Here is a 14,644-nt window from a genome sequence, read left to right as displayed (position 1 = left end):
AATTAAGTCGGCAACTGAAGCTGCCGAACTTATTGAGGAGTATGCTTCGCGCCGACAATTCAGCAACCCAGCAGTGGATAGGCCCCGCAATCCCAAGTTCAGTGTGAAAAACCGTCAGGAAAGGCACTTTGCTAGAGTGGGAAACGAAGAAATGAAGGTTTCTTCAGGCAAATTCCCTAGAAAGGACGGCAGTGAGAAAAGTGGGGAAGTGACCAACGTGCAGAACACAAAGAATAAGCTTGAGGCTAGGAAGCCGCTCACATGCTTTAGGTGTAATGAGCAGGGTCACATTGCCGTCAACTGCCGGAAAGAAAAGATTGCTTTCTCGTATGTCAGGGACTGCGATGAAAATATGCAGCTTTTAGAACCCTACCTGCATGACCTAGTAGTCAACGGGAAGCCTTGCAAGGTACTGCGCGATTCGGCCGCAACGATGGATGTTGTCCATCCGGCGTATGTATCGCCTTCCGACTATACAGGACAGTGTGCATGGATCCGACAGGTAGTTGAGGAACAGAGTGTGTGCTTGCCGATCGCGAACGTGGTCATCGAGGGCCCTTTCGGCGAATTAACAACCGAGGCTGCCGTTTCAGGAAAGCTTCCTAAGTGCTATCCGTATTTGTTCTCCAACAAATCGGACATGCTGCTGCGAAAGAGGGGCATCCTTTTCGGAGACAGAGTTGTGCAAGCCTTAACACGTTCAAAGGCGCGAGAACTAGCTACACTGCTCATTCCAGAAAAATCCACAGCGGAGGAAACGGCAGTTAAAACAGTGGTAAATGCGGAAGATAGCAGGTCAGAAAACTTTGAGAGCGAGGCATCTCAGATATGTCAACTTGAAAGTGAGCTTGATGAGACGCGGAATGAGGACGTTCTTGAGAGTAACCTCTTGCCGCCAGTGTCTAGTAATCTCACGAGACTTTTAAGTGGAACTCGAGAGGACTTAGCTATGGAGCAAGCCAATGATCCCAAGATACAGGAGATAAGAGAGCGCCACCGCGCCACTAAGACAGCAAAGAACATTTCTTTTGAGATGAGAAAGGGAGTGCTGTATCGCTTATTCAAGGATAAGCGCGGAGTAGAGCGGGACCAATTAGTCGTTCCCCAAAAGTACCGCGGAGACTTACTGCGACTTTCCCATGGCAGCTCGTGGTCATGTCACCTTGGAATAAAGAAAACAAAGCAGAGGCTGTTGCAAGAATACTATTGGCCTGGATGTTTTAAGGACACGGAAAATTTTGTACGATCATGCGACACGTGCCAGCGGGTTGGAAAGGCGCAAGATAAGTGGAAAGCTCCGATGGTGTTAGTACCAATCATTACCGAGCCGTTTCACCGGTTAGTAATAGATGTAGTTGGGCCACTTCCTGTGACAGAGTCAGGGTACCGTTATATCCTCACTATGTTATGCCCAGCCACAAAGTTTCCAGAGGCTGTTCCGCTGCGCGAGGTGACGTCCGAGAGTGTAGTGGATTCGCTGCTGTCAGTGTTTGCACGAGTTGGATTCCCTTCCGAGGTCCAAAGTGATCAGGGTAGCGTTTTCACGAGTGTCCTCACCACCTCATTTCTCGAGCGATGCGGCATTAAGGTAGTGCATAGCTCGATCCATCATCCGCAGAGCAACAGCGTAGAAAGATGGCACTCTGTTCTCAAACGAGTCCTGAGGGGACTGTGCTATGAAAACAAGCGCGAATGGGATACCTGCCTGCCTGCAGCGCTTTTCGCTTTGCGGTCAGTGCCGCACGAATCCACTGGATTTAGCCCAGCCGAGTTGGTGTACGGAAGGTCACTGCGCTCACTTTTGCGAATGGTGCGCGAAGCCTGGGAGGGGCGCGGAGAAGACCCAACAGTAGTAGAATTCATTCTGAACCTCTTGAATCGCTTACATAACACTAAGGAACTCGTTGAGGCCAGCATGAAGTCAGCCCAGGCTCGTTCCAAGGTGTACTATGATAAGACAGCCCGTCAAAGGACGTTTTGTATCGGGGACCAGGTGATGTTGCTGAGAAGTTCAAGGCAGAATAAGCTCGAAGTACAGTGGGAAGGACCGGCTGAAGTCGTTGCAAAGCTTTCTAACACTAACTACGCAGTGAAAATTCCCGGTAGGCGTAAAGAAGTGCGCATTTATCATTGCAATCTTATGAAGCCTTATGTGCAGAGGGAAGCCGTGGTAAATCTAACTTTAAACCTTCCCGAGGAGATGGGGGACAACTTGATTTGCCTCAGCGGAAAAGGAAGCAACGCTCAGGAGCTTCTCAAAAAGACGGAGCAGAGAGGAGAACTAAAGAAATCCCAGCTGTCCGATCTGGGCGAAATAATAACAGAGTTTGAGTCCTGCTTCGTGGACAGGCCAGGCAGAACTGATTTGACTGAGCACGATATTGAGCTGACTTCAGACGTGCCAGTGCGATCAAGGTGCTACCGATTTTCTCCAAGGCAAAGAGAAATTCTGGATAGGGAAGTAACTCGCATGCTGGAATTGGGAGTAATAAAACCCTCGGAAAGCGATTATGCTTCGCCTATGATCTTAGTAGAAGCTCCAGGTAAAGACCCTAGGCCTGTGGTAGACTACCGAAAGCTAAATTCTCTCACCAGGGATCAAGTGTATCCTATTCCGAATATTGAGGAGAGAGTAGAACAGGTCAGTAGAGCGGCATATGTGACTACGCTGGACCTTACTCGAGGATACTGGCAAGTACCGCTCACTGAACGCGCCAGCAGATACGCGGCTTTCGTCACTCCGACGGGCAGCTACCAGCCAACAATGATGAGTTTCGGGCTCAAAAATGCTCCATTTTGTTTTTCCCGACTCATGGATAGGGTTTTAGAGGGGTGTGAAACATTCGCGGTGCCTTATTTAGACGACATTGCGGTTTTTTCCGACTCATGGGCGGACCATATGGTACATCTAAGAGCTGTACTGAGCCTTTTGCGTCAAGCTGGACTAACCGTAAAGGCCGAGAAATGTTGCCTGGCAAGGGCGACCGTGGACTACTTGGGTCACAATGTAGGTCAAGGTTTCAGGAAACCCAGCGAGATTAAGATTTCTGCGGTAGCAGACTACCCGCGGCCGAGCACGAAGACGGAAATTCGAGCATTCCTAGGTCTGACTGGGTACTACAATCACTACATCCCTAACTATTCAGCTTTGGCTAGCCCTCTGACCGACGCTCTCCGCAAGACAGAACCGACAAATGTAGTCTGGGACGAACAAAAGGAAGCCTCCTTCGTAAACCTGAAGGCTGTGCTGATTAGCCGTCCGGTATTGCGAGCTCCAGACTATGGCCGAGAATTCACGGTCCAGTGTGATGCCAGTGATCGAGGGTTAGGTGCTGTTCTCTGCCAGAGAGATGACGACGGTAATGAGCACCCCGTGCTCTACTTGAGCAGAAAACTGAGTTCTAGAGAGAGGGCTTATTGCGCGTCAGAGAAAGAGTGCGCTTGCATTGTATGGGCCATTCAAAAATTGCAGTGCTATCTTGGAGGGGCCAAATTCACCGTAGACACGGACCATTGTCCCCTAGCTTGGCTGCAAACTGCGACATCGAAGAACAGTCGCCTTCTTAGGTGGAGCTTGATTTTACAGCAGTACAATTTTGAAATAAGATACAAAAAGGGGAAGTTAAATGGGAATGCGGACGCGCTTAGCCGCTCTTTCTAAGCGGTCCGAGATGTTCCTCACCATGTATCCAAATTGATAATCAGGTTTTTTTTTTTTTTTTCGTGCGCTTGTATATGTGTGGCTATGTAAAGCAGCACGTTTGGTTTTCTAGGAATACGTGGGTCCTGAACGTCTTGAGAGTGGGCTTTTCTCGAACAACAATGGCAGTTTTCTTTTAACCTGGTCTCTTCAGACGGGAGCCGAGTGCTTGCTTCGACATGTGGTTGAGTTTCAGACAGCTCGAGCAATTTGGCCTACAACAATCAAGACAACGCGACAAGCAACAGCGAGCTTCAAGCGTTCACGTGCAGGCCATTAAGTCGTCTCTTCATGCAGCAGCTGGGACTGCTGCCCTCCGAGTCTCTTCTGGCGGGGGAGGAGGCTGTTACGACCAAGCATCCGCAATTGCGCGCTCTATTGTTCGCCTGTGGGCATGGATAAGTTTTGTGAATATGTGGTGATGGTCCAATGGCTCTCAGTGAGCCTGTTTCCAGGAATCCTGTTTTGTAAGCATGTTTTGCTTTGTGGACAACCTGCAAATGCCAAATTGACCCTGTCAAGAGAACGTCTGGAAAAACACAAAGAAACGTCCCCCTGCGGGAAATAGCAGGAAGTGCTTTCTTTCTTTTGTCCACCCTTCCAGTCGAGAAGTGCTATCCTCCAGTGATGAATGCCTCCTATCCAAAGGAGACGACAGAGTGACATGTCCGCTGACGTGCAGGACAAGAAAGGAGCATGACTCATACGGCCATTAAGTGATTTCCCGGGAATGCAGGAAAGATTTGCAATTGTCGAAAAGGGACCATGTTGGGAGCCCTATGCGGCGCCACGTGCACTCGGGTTTCTGAGAAGTAAAACCCCTTGTCAGAACCAGCTTGTGGTTTCTTTGCTGAAGAATAGAAATGTACCTCCTCTCCTCGCCGTTCCCAAGCTTTTCCCGCCAACAAGTGATCACGCCCAACGAATGAATGCCGGACCAGTCAGTGCTTCAGACCATCAGTGCAGTGATGTGTTCGATTGGATGCCGATACCTGAGGGGCGTGCCCTGGATTTGGTTGGTCAGCATCTTCAGAGAGGGGCTGGACATAGGGGGTTTTTAAGGACGCTGCAGAGCACGAAAGGTCGCTCTGGGCCCTGGGTAAACGGCTCATCCAGTCGCTTCTCGCTATGAACTCTTAACGCTTGTCATTTTGCTGATGTACCCTTCTTTTTCATGTAAATATTCTTGTAAATACGTTTTCTCAAAGTGCCAGTAAACCTGCTTGTACATATTTCACCAACTTCGAAGATTCAGTCCTTCTTCAACCCCGAGTCTCTGCACGCTACCAAGTGAAGGCCGGGTCGACATAGCCCCAGCGTCACGACACAGTACATGCTCATCCTTCAGTACAGTATATGCCTCCTTCGGCCTCCTAACCTACTAAGCCCTATGACATCCCATTTCATACCCTTTAGTTCCTCTAACAGCACTGCTAAACTAGCTTCAGTAGCTATAGGGTTCTAGCGTTAAACGTTGCCAGGGTTAGTTTCCAATGGCAGCCTGTCCAGTGGAGCCAGGAATTCTTAGCACCCCCTGCTGCGTCACAGGTCTGACTGCCGCCGTGGTCAGAATTGTTCCGCAGTCGCTGATGACTGAGGGCCGGGGTTTGATAGGACTAATAATGGGAAGTTGCGGCCAATTACTGCACCAGGGTGACCAACTCCTGTTCTGGTGAGGGAGTGCGTTGCCGTAGGTGTTCACCGGCATCAGATCACATCCCAAGCCTGTTTATGCAATTCCATCGACACGCAGTTTTTTTTTTACTTTTTTTTTTTTACATGGGCAGCGGTGGCTAGCGGTAGAACATCCGTCTCGCATGCAAGAGGACCATGGTTCGAATCCCGGTGCCGCGCAATTCTCCACCGGATAATTATATATATATATATATATATATATATATATATTATCCGAGAAAGGCAGGGCTCCTGCCGAAACGTCGACTCCAAATAAACTTGGAAACAGTATGAAGCAATTTTTCACTTGTATGTAACCTCTAGCAAATGCAATTCTTCTCCGATCTCGCATTTCGTTTTCGCTTTCGCCGCAGCTGTGGGACCAACAAGGCTATCGAGACGGAGTCATTACAAAATAATATAGAGAACATATTAGTTGCTTCTGGAGAAGGCTCCCGGGAATTGCATAGAGAACAACTGAATAAGAACTCCAAAAATGTGTGGGTGATGATCTCGAATTCTATGGAGGCGGTGGCTGGACAGAATGAAGGGGCTGCGCTACATGGTCCCGTTGGCGATTAAGCTGTGCAGCCTGTGAAGCACTGGCGCCGGAGCGCCGCCGCATGCCTGGTGGTGGTCGTCCAGCTCCGTGTGGTAGACTGCCAGGCACATGGGAGGGCCTTCCCGCTGCCTGGCAAGGGTCGCCTGCGGGAAGGGTAAGCCGTTGCGTAGCTGGCTTCATGGGCTGGCTACACTTAAATGAGCACAAAATAAGCAGGAAATCAGTGCAACGCTTGAGGTTCTGTAAGCGTCACTTGGTTACCTCTACATTAACGCAGCTACAGATTCCTGCGGCTCGGCAGCCAAGGCTGAGTAGAGAGGGGAAAATGACAGACCTCTTTCACCAGGCTGCACCAAGTAGCACCGGACAGTAAAAGACGTCTGTTTCCTCGCACTAGCTGTTTCCCTCAGAGGGCGGATTCCTTGTTGCCTAATGCTATACGCAACGCGCAAGCCGCCATCGGGTTTCCAATGGCTCTATAGGTAAGACTGCTTGCGTCATGAATGCTTATGTCCGAGCCCGCGGAGCTGATGTTCTGGTATTCGCTTGTTCCCACTCATACACCGCGACTCTGTCAGATTTTCTCTTCTACCCTATCTGGTGTAGCTATCACTTCATCCGTGCCACGGCGCTTTTTAGAACAGCAATCCGTTGGAGCCATTGCTCGTCATTTGCAGAGATGGCGGCGTTCGCTCCACTCATCACAGAAGCATCGCGGTTGGCGTACTTCTGGCGTTGTTTGAGGAGTTTTCATCGCTTATTGCAGTTCTTTGCTAGACGATTAAGCGTTTTTAAGTTTTTGTGTTCATTCGTTTCGTCCACAAAAGCGTCTCGCTCGAGCAGCTCCTCCCTTGTGTCTATTATGACCCAACTAATAACTTGACCTGACCACAAATGAATTTTCTCAGCGCAGCTGTCAGAAAGATGCAAAAAATGCCAATAACTAAACTGGCAGCCAATAAGTATTGTGGCGTCAGCTACAGCGGCATACATTCGAGAACAGACTTCACCTTGCGCTTCTTAAAACAATCGTAGCTGTAGGCTAATATAGTCTTCAGGAATGTACATGCCGCGGAATGAGACTTGCGCTCAGTCTAGCCGTCTTGAATTCAGTGCCTCACAAAACTATCCACAACCATGACTGGAAATATGATTTGGTAACTTTCTTCCTGACTTGGCAGAAGCCATATCAACGTCGGAAAGTAAATTTCAGCTCTGTACGAATCAAACTACGAGGGCGGTTGACTTCTTATTGCTCCCTTTGCAGATATGCATAAATATCTGAATATGTCGACAGGCACCATTCGCCGCATCGCCCACATGGTGGTCTCGCAAAGAATGTACTTCAACTTTTTCGATGACAAAAATGCCGTATTTCAATCAAAACTTCGCACCCAATACTAGTGGTCACATCTGCGATTATAACACCAGACAAGTACCTTGCGTGCCAGGGACCAGTCGTCGTCGAAGGCGACCCACGTGTGTTTGGTGTGTTCCATAGCGTAGAAGGAAAGTGTGTGCAGGTCTTCGTAGCGCCGCACCAAGAAACGCCTGCATATCTGGGCAAAGAAAGCAAACATCCGTTTCAAAGTTCGGCTTTTTGAATATGCTGTTTAAGAGAATCCATTGTGCGTGGTACAAACAAAATTTATGGGGGACGCTTATAAGCTCCGCCTTTAGAGGGCAACTCCGGTGGTTTTTTTCATAATTTTGTGTTTTTGACTGAATTATATTCCTCGGCATGTCCTGACTCCAACACACACAAAAAAGAACGTTTTTCGAAATTCCAATTAGAAGTATTTTGAAAAAGGAAAAACAGCAAATCGAAACCAAAACTGCTTTCACGGTCAGAAACGACATCCCAGTTGACGAAATGGTGACGTCATACACAGTATTAGAAAAACACTGGTAAGCGCATTGGATTGTGGAAATAAAGTATGGAAATTACGACAGAGCACATAAAATGTCTGAAATAGCCAAATACAAGCCTCAAAATTTCATGATCGCGCGGGGAGTGGTCAGTAACGCGGGGGCACTGTTTGTGACGTCACAAACGTAGTGTTGCCCGCAGAAATAATCTCAACTGAAGCCACGACAACTGCACATTTTAAAATAGGGTCGCGCGCGAATAAGTTATCGTATTGTGCCCAAATTTATAAGGATGCATCTGGGCGGAGAGATCAACCTACAGTAAAATTTTTACCAGAATATTCGAATGTCGAAAAACCTGCGGAGTTGTCATTTAAGGGTATGACGCGATAGCATAGGCTACCAGCCCAAATATAAAGCCCCGCTTCAACCAGGCTGTATGAATACATAGATAGATGAATTTATTGAAAAGAAAAGCTGTGAGGTTGGCCGGAATGGTTAAAATCTGGCCAGCATGGCCTGAGGGTAACGTGAATGCAAGGGTTTTGGCAGAGCGTTAATAAGGGAAACGAAGGCACACCCGTACGTCTACAAACAAGGCTGCACATACACATTTTCCCCGAATGTCCGTAGTGAATACACTCTCCTCGCGTATGAACGTGATACTTTTTAAGGCTCGGTTCACCGAAAATTTGGCGCAGGATTTGGTTTTGTGAGCCAAAAACCACGAGCATTGCGCTGGCAGGCGGTATAGCTAGAAGCTGACATATGGCCGAGCACTAACTGGACGTAGGGTTGCCTGGCCTTACGTTTTGCAGGAACGGCCAACCAAGTCTGGCCTCAGAACCCTTGCATCAACCTGCCAGTCTATAGGCGCCGACTGGGGAAATAGAGGGAGGGCAGAACCCCCCTACCCCCTCTTTTTCCGAGATTGGGCGTAGGAGACAGGAGGCTGCCTATTTTCTGCTACGGACTGGCACATTCACACGGGCGACGGGGACTCACCGAGAGCGATGTCGCTGTTCCAGCCGCACTCTTCACGACAAGAACGGGGAAGTGCACAGCAGCGAAAAAAAGCCCGCAGCAAAATAAAATAAATAAGCTCATCCCGTCAGTCACTTTATATCAGAGCCAACGTATCGTTCGTCACTTTACGATCACTGACACAAAGTTCACGTGAATCACTGCCGCACAAGCACCTTTTATTATTCGATCATAACACGTACGTTAAATATAGAACCATGTTCCCGCAGACAATATAAAGTAAGCGATTTGTTTTTGCCAGTCACTTTACGGCGGGTTTTCTAGTGAAGAAAACGTCCCCGCTGCAATGGACGAATGGATTACTGCTTGTAGTTTTGCAATTTTATATTTGTACGATATGCCAATGCTGAGAAAAACGAGCGCCGATTATAGAAGAGGGAGAAATGCAGCCATCCCACTTTTGGAGTAGGTGACGTCGATTTGCTCTGCACTGCGTTCTATATACCCGACGGCAGATTTTTTCCTTCGCATTTTCACCAACGTGCGAGTGCCTAATATGGTGTCAGACAGGCAAAATCAATGCCAACACTTCTATGGTTTAATCAGTGGTTTAATTTATGGTTTTGTGAACCTTCCGCTTCAAATTATGGAGGACACTTGAACTCCGCCTTTAAAGGCACAACGCTATAGCGTAGGCTACCAGCACACATATAAATATGGCGTGTAACCAAGCCGTATGAACGTGTCTGCGTGGCCTAGGAATGACGTGAATGCAAGGGTCCTGGCAGGCTAATTCTGATATCACCCTTCTGTGTGAAAGGATATAGACCCGGGTTGGCGGCTCCTGCCAGACGTAATGTTTGACAACCCGACGTGCAGTTAGTGCTCGGTCATGTCAGCTGCTAACTACCGCCCACCAGCGTCATGGTCGTGATTCTGCCCCTGTCGTCTTTCCTATTTTATTGCGTGTCATAGGAATAGCGTGAATAGGTAGATTCTAACCTTACTCTCTAACATGAAAGGGGAGGTCTGAGATGGCGCTCTTTCAGGCACCCACTGACGCTGACGCTGTAGGCTCGAGTTGGCTGGCAAAGTTAAGCTTCCGCTTCAAACCTACACTTCCATAGACACTCAGTACCTGCTGGTGGTTCCAACCCTTCTCCGCACCGACGTTTTGCACGCGTGCCACGACAAGCGTTCTGCCTGGAATCTAGGTTTTAGTGCGAAAGCAATACTACTCTAGGTTTTGAGCCTCCAGCGTAGCGCGGCCGGTAGCCACGTCTTTACGTGACGCTGTGACGTCACACCCCACGTGGGCTGGCAGCTAGAGCTGCCAACCTGGGTCTCTCGTTTCACATGGGACGGTTATGTCAGAATCAGCCTGCTGTGACCCTGGCATTCACGTTACCCCTATAGGACACTAAGGCACGTTCATACGGCTTGGTTAAAGCGGGGCTTTATACGTGGGCTGAGGATGAAGAAAAAGAGAAGAAGAAGAACGCTCAGTTACCCGCAGCTAATGCTTTCGCGCAATATTTGGTTCAACAGCTTTGAACCCTTGTAATTTTTTCTCGGACTTTGGCACAAGTAGGGCAGAAGCACTACTGATCCAAGCGTGCTGCTGTGGTCCAGCGTTATGTTAAGACGTGCCGTGATTGCCAGCGTCGGAAGACGCCGCCTGTCAAGCCGGCCGTCCTGCTGCAGCCTATTGCTCCTCATCAAGTACCTTTTCATAAATACAGTAATAATTTCCTGCCTTCAGTGAGTGTATGCTACCTTTACAGAGACTTATTTCAGCAACAATCGCCGTTTACAGTGAGTGCATGTCACCTTTAGGTTGCGTTCAGACACACCAATTCAGCAACAATCGCCGTTTAACTCGCTAAGAGCGTCATCTGCTCCAGTGCGCCTACGGGACATGGTTTGGCAATACGCGCCGGGGCCATTTCCGACGCCATCATTGGGCAACTGGTACAGTATAGAGGCCACTGACTACCTCACCCGCTACTGTGAAACAAAAGCCCTTCCCAGCGGCACCTCTACTGATATTGCACAGTCTTTCATCTTTAACCTAGTTCTTCGTTACGATGCCCCTCTGATGGTATTAACTGATAGAGGCACGGCATTAACTTCAGCTGCAACCAATGAAGTTATGCAGCTCAGTAGCACTCTTCATCGTAGAACAATAGTTTACCGTCCCTATACGAACGGCCTTGCTGAGCGACTCAATAAGATCATTGCTGATATGCTTTCTATGACGTCGAAGACCATAAGAACTGGGACCAGATACTCTCCTATGCATCACTCGCGTATTACACTGCACTCCAGGAAATGACCCCCTTCACACCATTTTGTTTAGTGCACGGTCGCGAAGGCGTGACCATGCTGGACGCAATGTTACTTCGAGATGTTGCCCACCAATCAGTAGCTAGCGCCGACCAACTCGTTCAGCACGCTGAGGCCGCCCACCAGCCGGCTAGACTAAAAGTCCATACACAGCAAGCTAAGAGGACTCAACGCTACAACCTCCGTCACAGGGAGGTAATTTGCAACCCTGGCGATCAATTTGGGTGGGGAGTCATGTTCGCCAGTGGGGTCGCTCCGAGAAGCTTCTGCGCTGCTACTTCGGCCTGCACGAAGTGCTCTATCCAAGCGAACTTGACATTCACGCGCCCTGAAATCCTTGTTTACCTCATCACGTGACGATGCTTTTCTACCGGGACGTAGAATGCATACTGGCGCCGCCATCTTCCCGAGCTTCAGAGACAGGCACGCGCTTGTCTTCTTCGCACGAGGAGCTCGCTCGGGAGTCGGTTAGTCCAGCCGTGTTTCAGTTCGCCAGTGCTTGTATGTTGGTGCCAGTAAATCTGCTACCTAGCTTACCGGCTTCTGTGTCAATATGCTGCACTGTACTAAGTAAATGAACTATTACAGGTTCACACAGTAGCCGACAATAATTATGTCCTGTACATAAACATGAGTGTAGCGAATGTCGAAGAATTAACGATGACGCGCTGATATTGTTTGAAGTGATTTCATATCGAAATATGGAGACAGGAATGATAAGCGGCTTGTTAACGCGAAGTGAACTCGAACAGTGCGCTGTCGACGGTATTGCTTGCCAAGCTGGGAGGAGTAAATATGATCTCCAGATATTTTTTATAGCTTTCGAACATATACGCAAGGAAAACTATTGTTGGAATGTTTTGTAGCTTGTGTTACAGTGTACTGGCAGCGGATACAGTTGACGCAATGATGAAAATGCCGCGGGAAAGCGAATTCATGACGCGAGGACTGCATAGAAGCACGCGGCTAGAAGACGACGCGACAGACTACAACTCCCGGATTTACTTTCAACTGTGCCGCCAGCAGCGTGGCCGTCACTTTGCACTGGACGGATGTCACGTCGCTTCGGGAAGCTTGCTAGTGTTGTAGTGAGTCATCAAGTGTTACTGCTACATACGAATATACCTAGGATGGGGGGGGGGGGGGATGAAACATACCCCCGACAGATTGAAAACTCGGCACCTATGAAGTTACCCATGCATAGGCTACGCAAGCACGTTAACATGGCTTGGTTAAGACGGGGCTTTATATGTGGGCTGGTAGCTTACGCTATCGCGTCATTACTTTAAATGCAGCTTAAGTATTCCTAATATTTTTTCTACATCTGGTACCAGCTTCTCTGCCTCTTATTTGGAACAAGGTGGCCAGCACGCGACAGGCGCATTCTATTGGGTGTGTTCGCTGAGAAGCAGGCGGTACTCTTCCCGCTAGTCATTACTGCAGTGATGATGATGCCCCCAATTGTTTAGGCAGGGCTCTGTGCATGCTTGCCTCGGAAAGGGATATCTCCTGCGGCCCGCTCTGCGCGTCGTCTCCAAAGCTGATCCCCATATGGTAGCGGTAGAGGAGGCCGCCCAATGCGAAGCTCAGGCACCACTCCTGGCCATCCAGGGGCTTGCGCAGCAGCGATATCTTTTCCAGCTCCTGCAGCTGTACGCGACGCGCCAAAGGCACTCTTATTAGATTTCCCAAATTATACGCGCGAAGTTTGTCCTGCTACGGTCACTGCTAGTGCCTGAGAAAGACGTAAACTATATTCCAGACATTTTGGCTTGTCTGTTCATGGTTACTAGAAACAATGGCTAAAAAGTAAACAATCCAGAAGTGAATAGTCTTGAAGACTCTAACTCAGTGTGAACCTCTTCTATTTTTCCGGATCTGGTTGGTTACATTTTGCCTCCTTTTCAAGTTTTTTAAGCTTTTTTTTTTGAACCTGACAACCCTGGCTGTAACAAAGACAAAAATGAGTGTGGTCCTAAGAGCCCTTGACAGCATGGGCAGTCATAGTGAGCCGCATTCGCTGACGAGCGCTGCTGATGCTGCCTTGCATGAGGCCACTGTTGTCGCTTACCAGAAAGAGCTCGGCCATGTCGGCGCCTATGTAGCGCCGGTACGGATTAGGCGCCCTCAGCACTTTGCTGCTCAGCTCGTGGTGCTCCGTGCGGAACACCACCACATCGGGACAGCTGCGACAAGTGGGAATTCAGCAGCCGCTGTAAAAGTCTGTGCACAATACGCTTTGATAACATCAAACTTATACATGTGAATTTCTTTCAGCGGAACCGAGTACCTTCAACTCTGCACAGAAGCGCAAATTGTTTTAATGGCCTGGAGAATCTAAATTATAGGGATAATTACCAAATGAGTTTGTCTGTAGGCACAGTGAAATCGAAAACATGGAATCAGCATGGAGAACAGGAAAAATTCTGAGATTGCAACTCCGATTTTGTGAAGCTGACGGAGTCAGTTTTAAGGAATAACCGTGCTGCTCACAGTCAAAGTGCAAGATATTTGAATGTCGCGAAAAACACTTGCCTATGTATCATTCATTTCAGCTGATACATGCGTCATGCCTTTCATGAAGTTGTTTTTTTTGTTTTTTTTTTGGTGCGAAATGCTTCTGTCTTCCAAGAAGCCTGTCGTATGTTAGCTCCACCTCATGGCTCATTTATGCATTCCTAATCGGTGAACAACTGAAAGCTGCAGCCACTACGTACTCGACCAGCTTCCCCATGTTGTTGGTGTTCGCCAGAAGTGGGTCGTAACGAAGCCGCAGGAACATGATCGAGTCCGGGTCGTTGATCTTCATTTCCTAAAAAGAGAGTAGTGGGGTACAACGCAAAGTCGTCAACAACGATCTCTAGTGACATGCAAAGAGCGAGCAAATCATGTTGTAAGATGGGAAGAAATGTACGTGCAAAGTAGCAGTGGGTTTGATACATGTGACATTGCCTACGCCATTAGTTTCTAATTTACCACCGTTTCCATGCGAAGAGTAGCGCACGCTGGGAAAGGTTACCTTGCACGTTTACAGCAAGAACAGCAAAATCATGCGCTGTGTTCCAGAGTCTCCTAGAACTCTCTTGATACCGCTTTCTCTTCGTGTTGGTGGTGGTATAGGGGTTTAGCTGCTAACTCGGCAGCTGTCAAACGGAAAGGTGACATACAAATCGAACCACGTGCCGTTGGAACCCGAGTCAGACATGAAATCCCTATAGGACACGCTAGGACTTCGGATGGCGTGGTTAAAGCCGGGTTTTTACATGTAGTTTGGGTGATCTTCCCCATGGCAGCACACGAATGCGTTCGTGCATATTATGACGTGTGATATGGCAGGGGCACAAATCAAGAGAGTAGTAGCAAAGTGCATGAACTGGAACGTAAATCCGAAAGACAAGCCGCCGACGGGAACTGTTAACGCGGTCACATCACGCGCATAAAGTCAGAGCTTAAGGAACGAGCAAACTGTCAGTGGCGAAAAATTTGCGCAGAAGAGAAACGCGTGGAGC

The 14,644-nt window shown here is 48.6% G+C and overlaps 1 protein-coding gene across 1 annotated transcript; it reads right to left on the bottom strand.

The window, feature by feature from the left end:
* Positions 1-5,932: 5,932 nt before the first annotated feature.
* On the bottom strand, positions 5,933-13,917 carry LOC146196563 (uncharacterized). The gene is made up of 5 exons (XM_084597039.1): positions 13,853-13,917; positions 13,207-13,321; positions 12,627-12,785; positions 7,376-7,495; positions 5,933-6,079 (listed from the first exon to the last, which is right to left on the bottom strand). The coding sequence occupies exons 1-5, from the start codon at positions 13,915-13,917 to the stop codon at positions 5,933-5,935; spliced, it is 606 nt and encodes a 201-aa protein (XP_084453165.1).
* Between the last annotated feature and the right edge of the window lie 727 nt (positions 13,918-14,644).

Source organism: Amblyomma maculatum, chromosome 3 (assembly GCF_055883805.1).
Source record: "Amblyomma maculatum isolate TAMU_Amacu chromosome 3, ASM5588380v1, whole genome shotgun sequence".
NCBI lineage: Eukaryota > Metazoa > Arthropoda > Arachnida > Ixodida > Ixodidae > Amblyomma > Amblyomma maculatum.
This window is presented reverse-complemented; position numbering and strand designations above follow the sequence as displayed.

Coding starts and splice junctions, on each gene's coding strand:
- LOC146196563 (XM_084597039.1), bottom strand. CDS start 13,917: ATGTTCCTGCGGCTTCGTTACGACCCACTTCTGGCGAACACCAACAAC. Junction 13,322..13,852: donor AACATGGGGAAGCTGGTCGA/GTACGTAGTGGC, acceptor CACTTGTCGCAG/CTGTCCCGATGTGGTGGTGT. Junction 6,080..7,375: donor ACTGGTCCCTGGCACGCAAG/GTACTTGTCTGG, acceptor CCCTTCCCGCAG/GCGACCCTTGCCAGGCAGCG.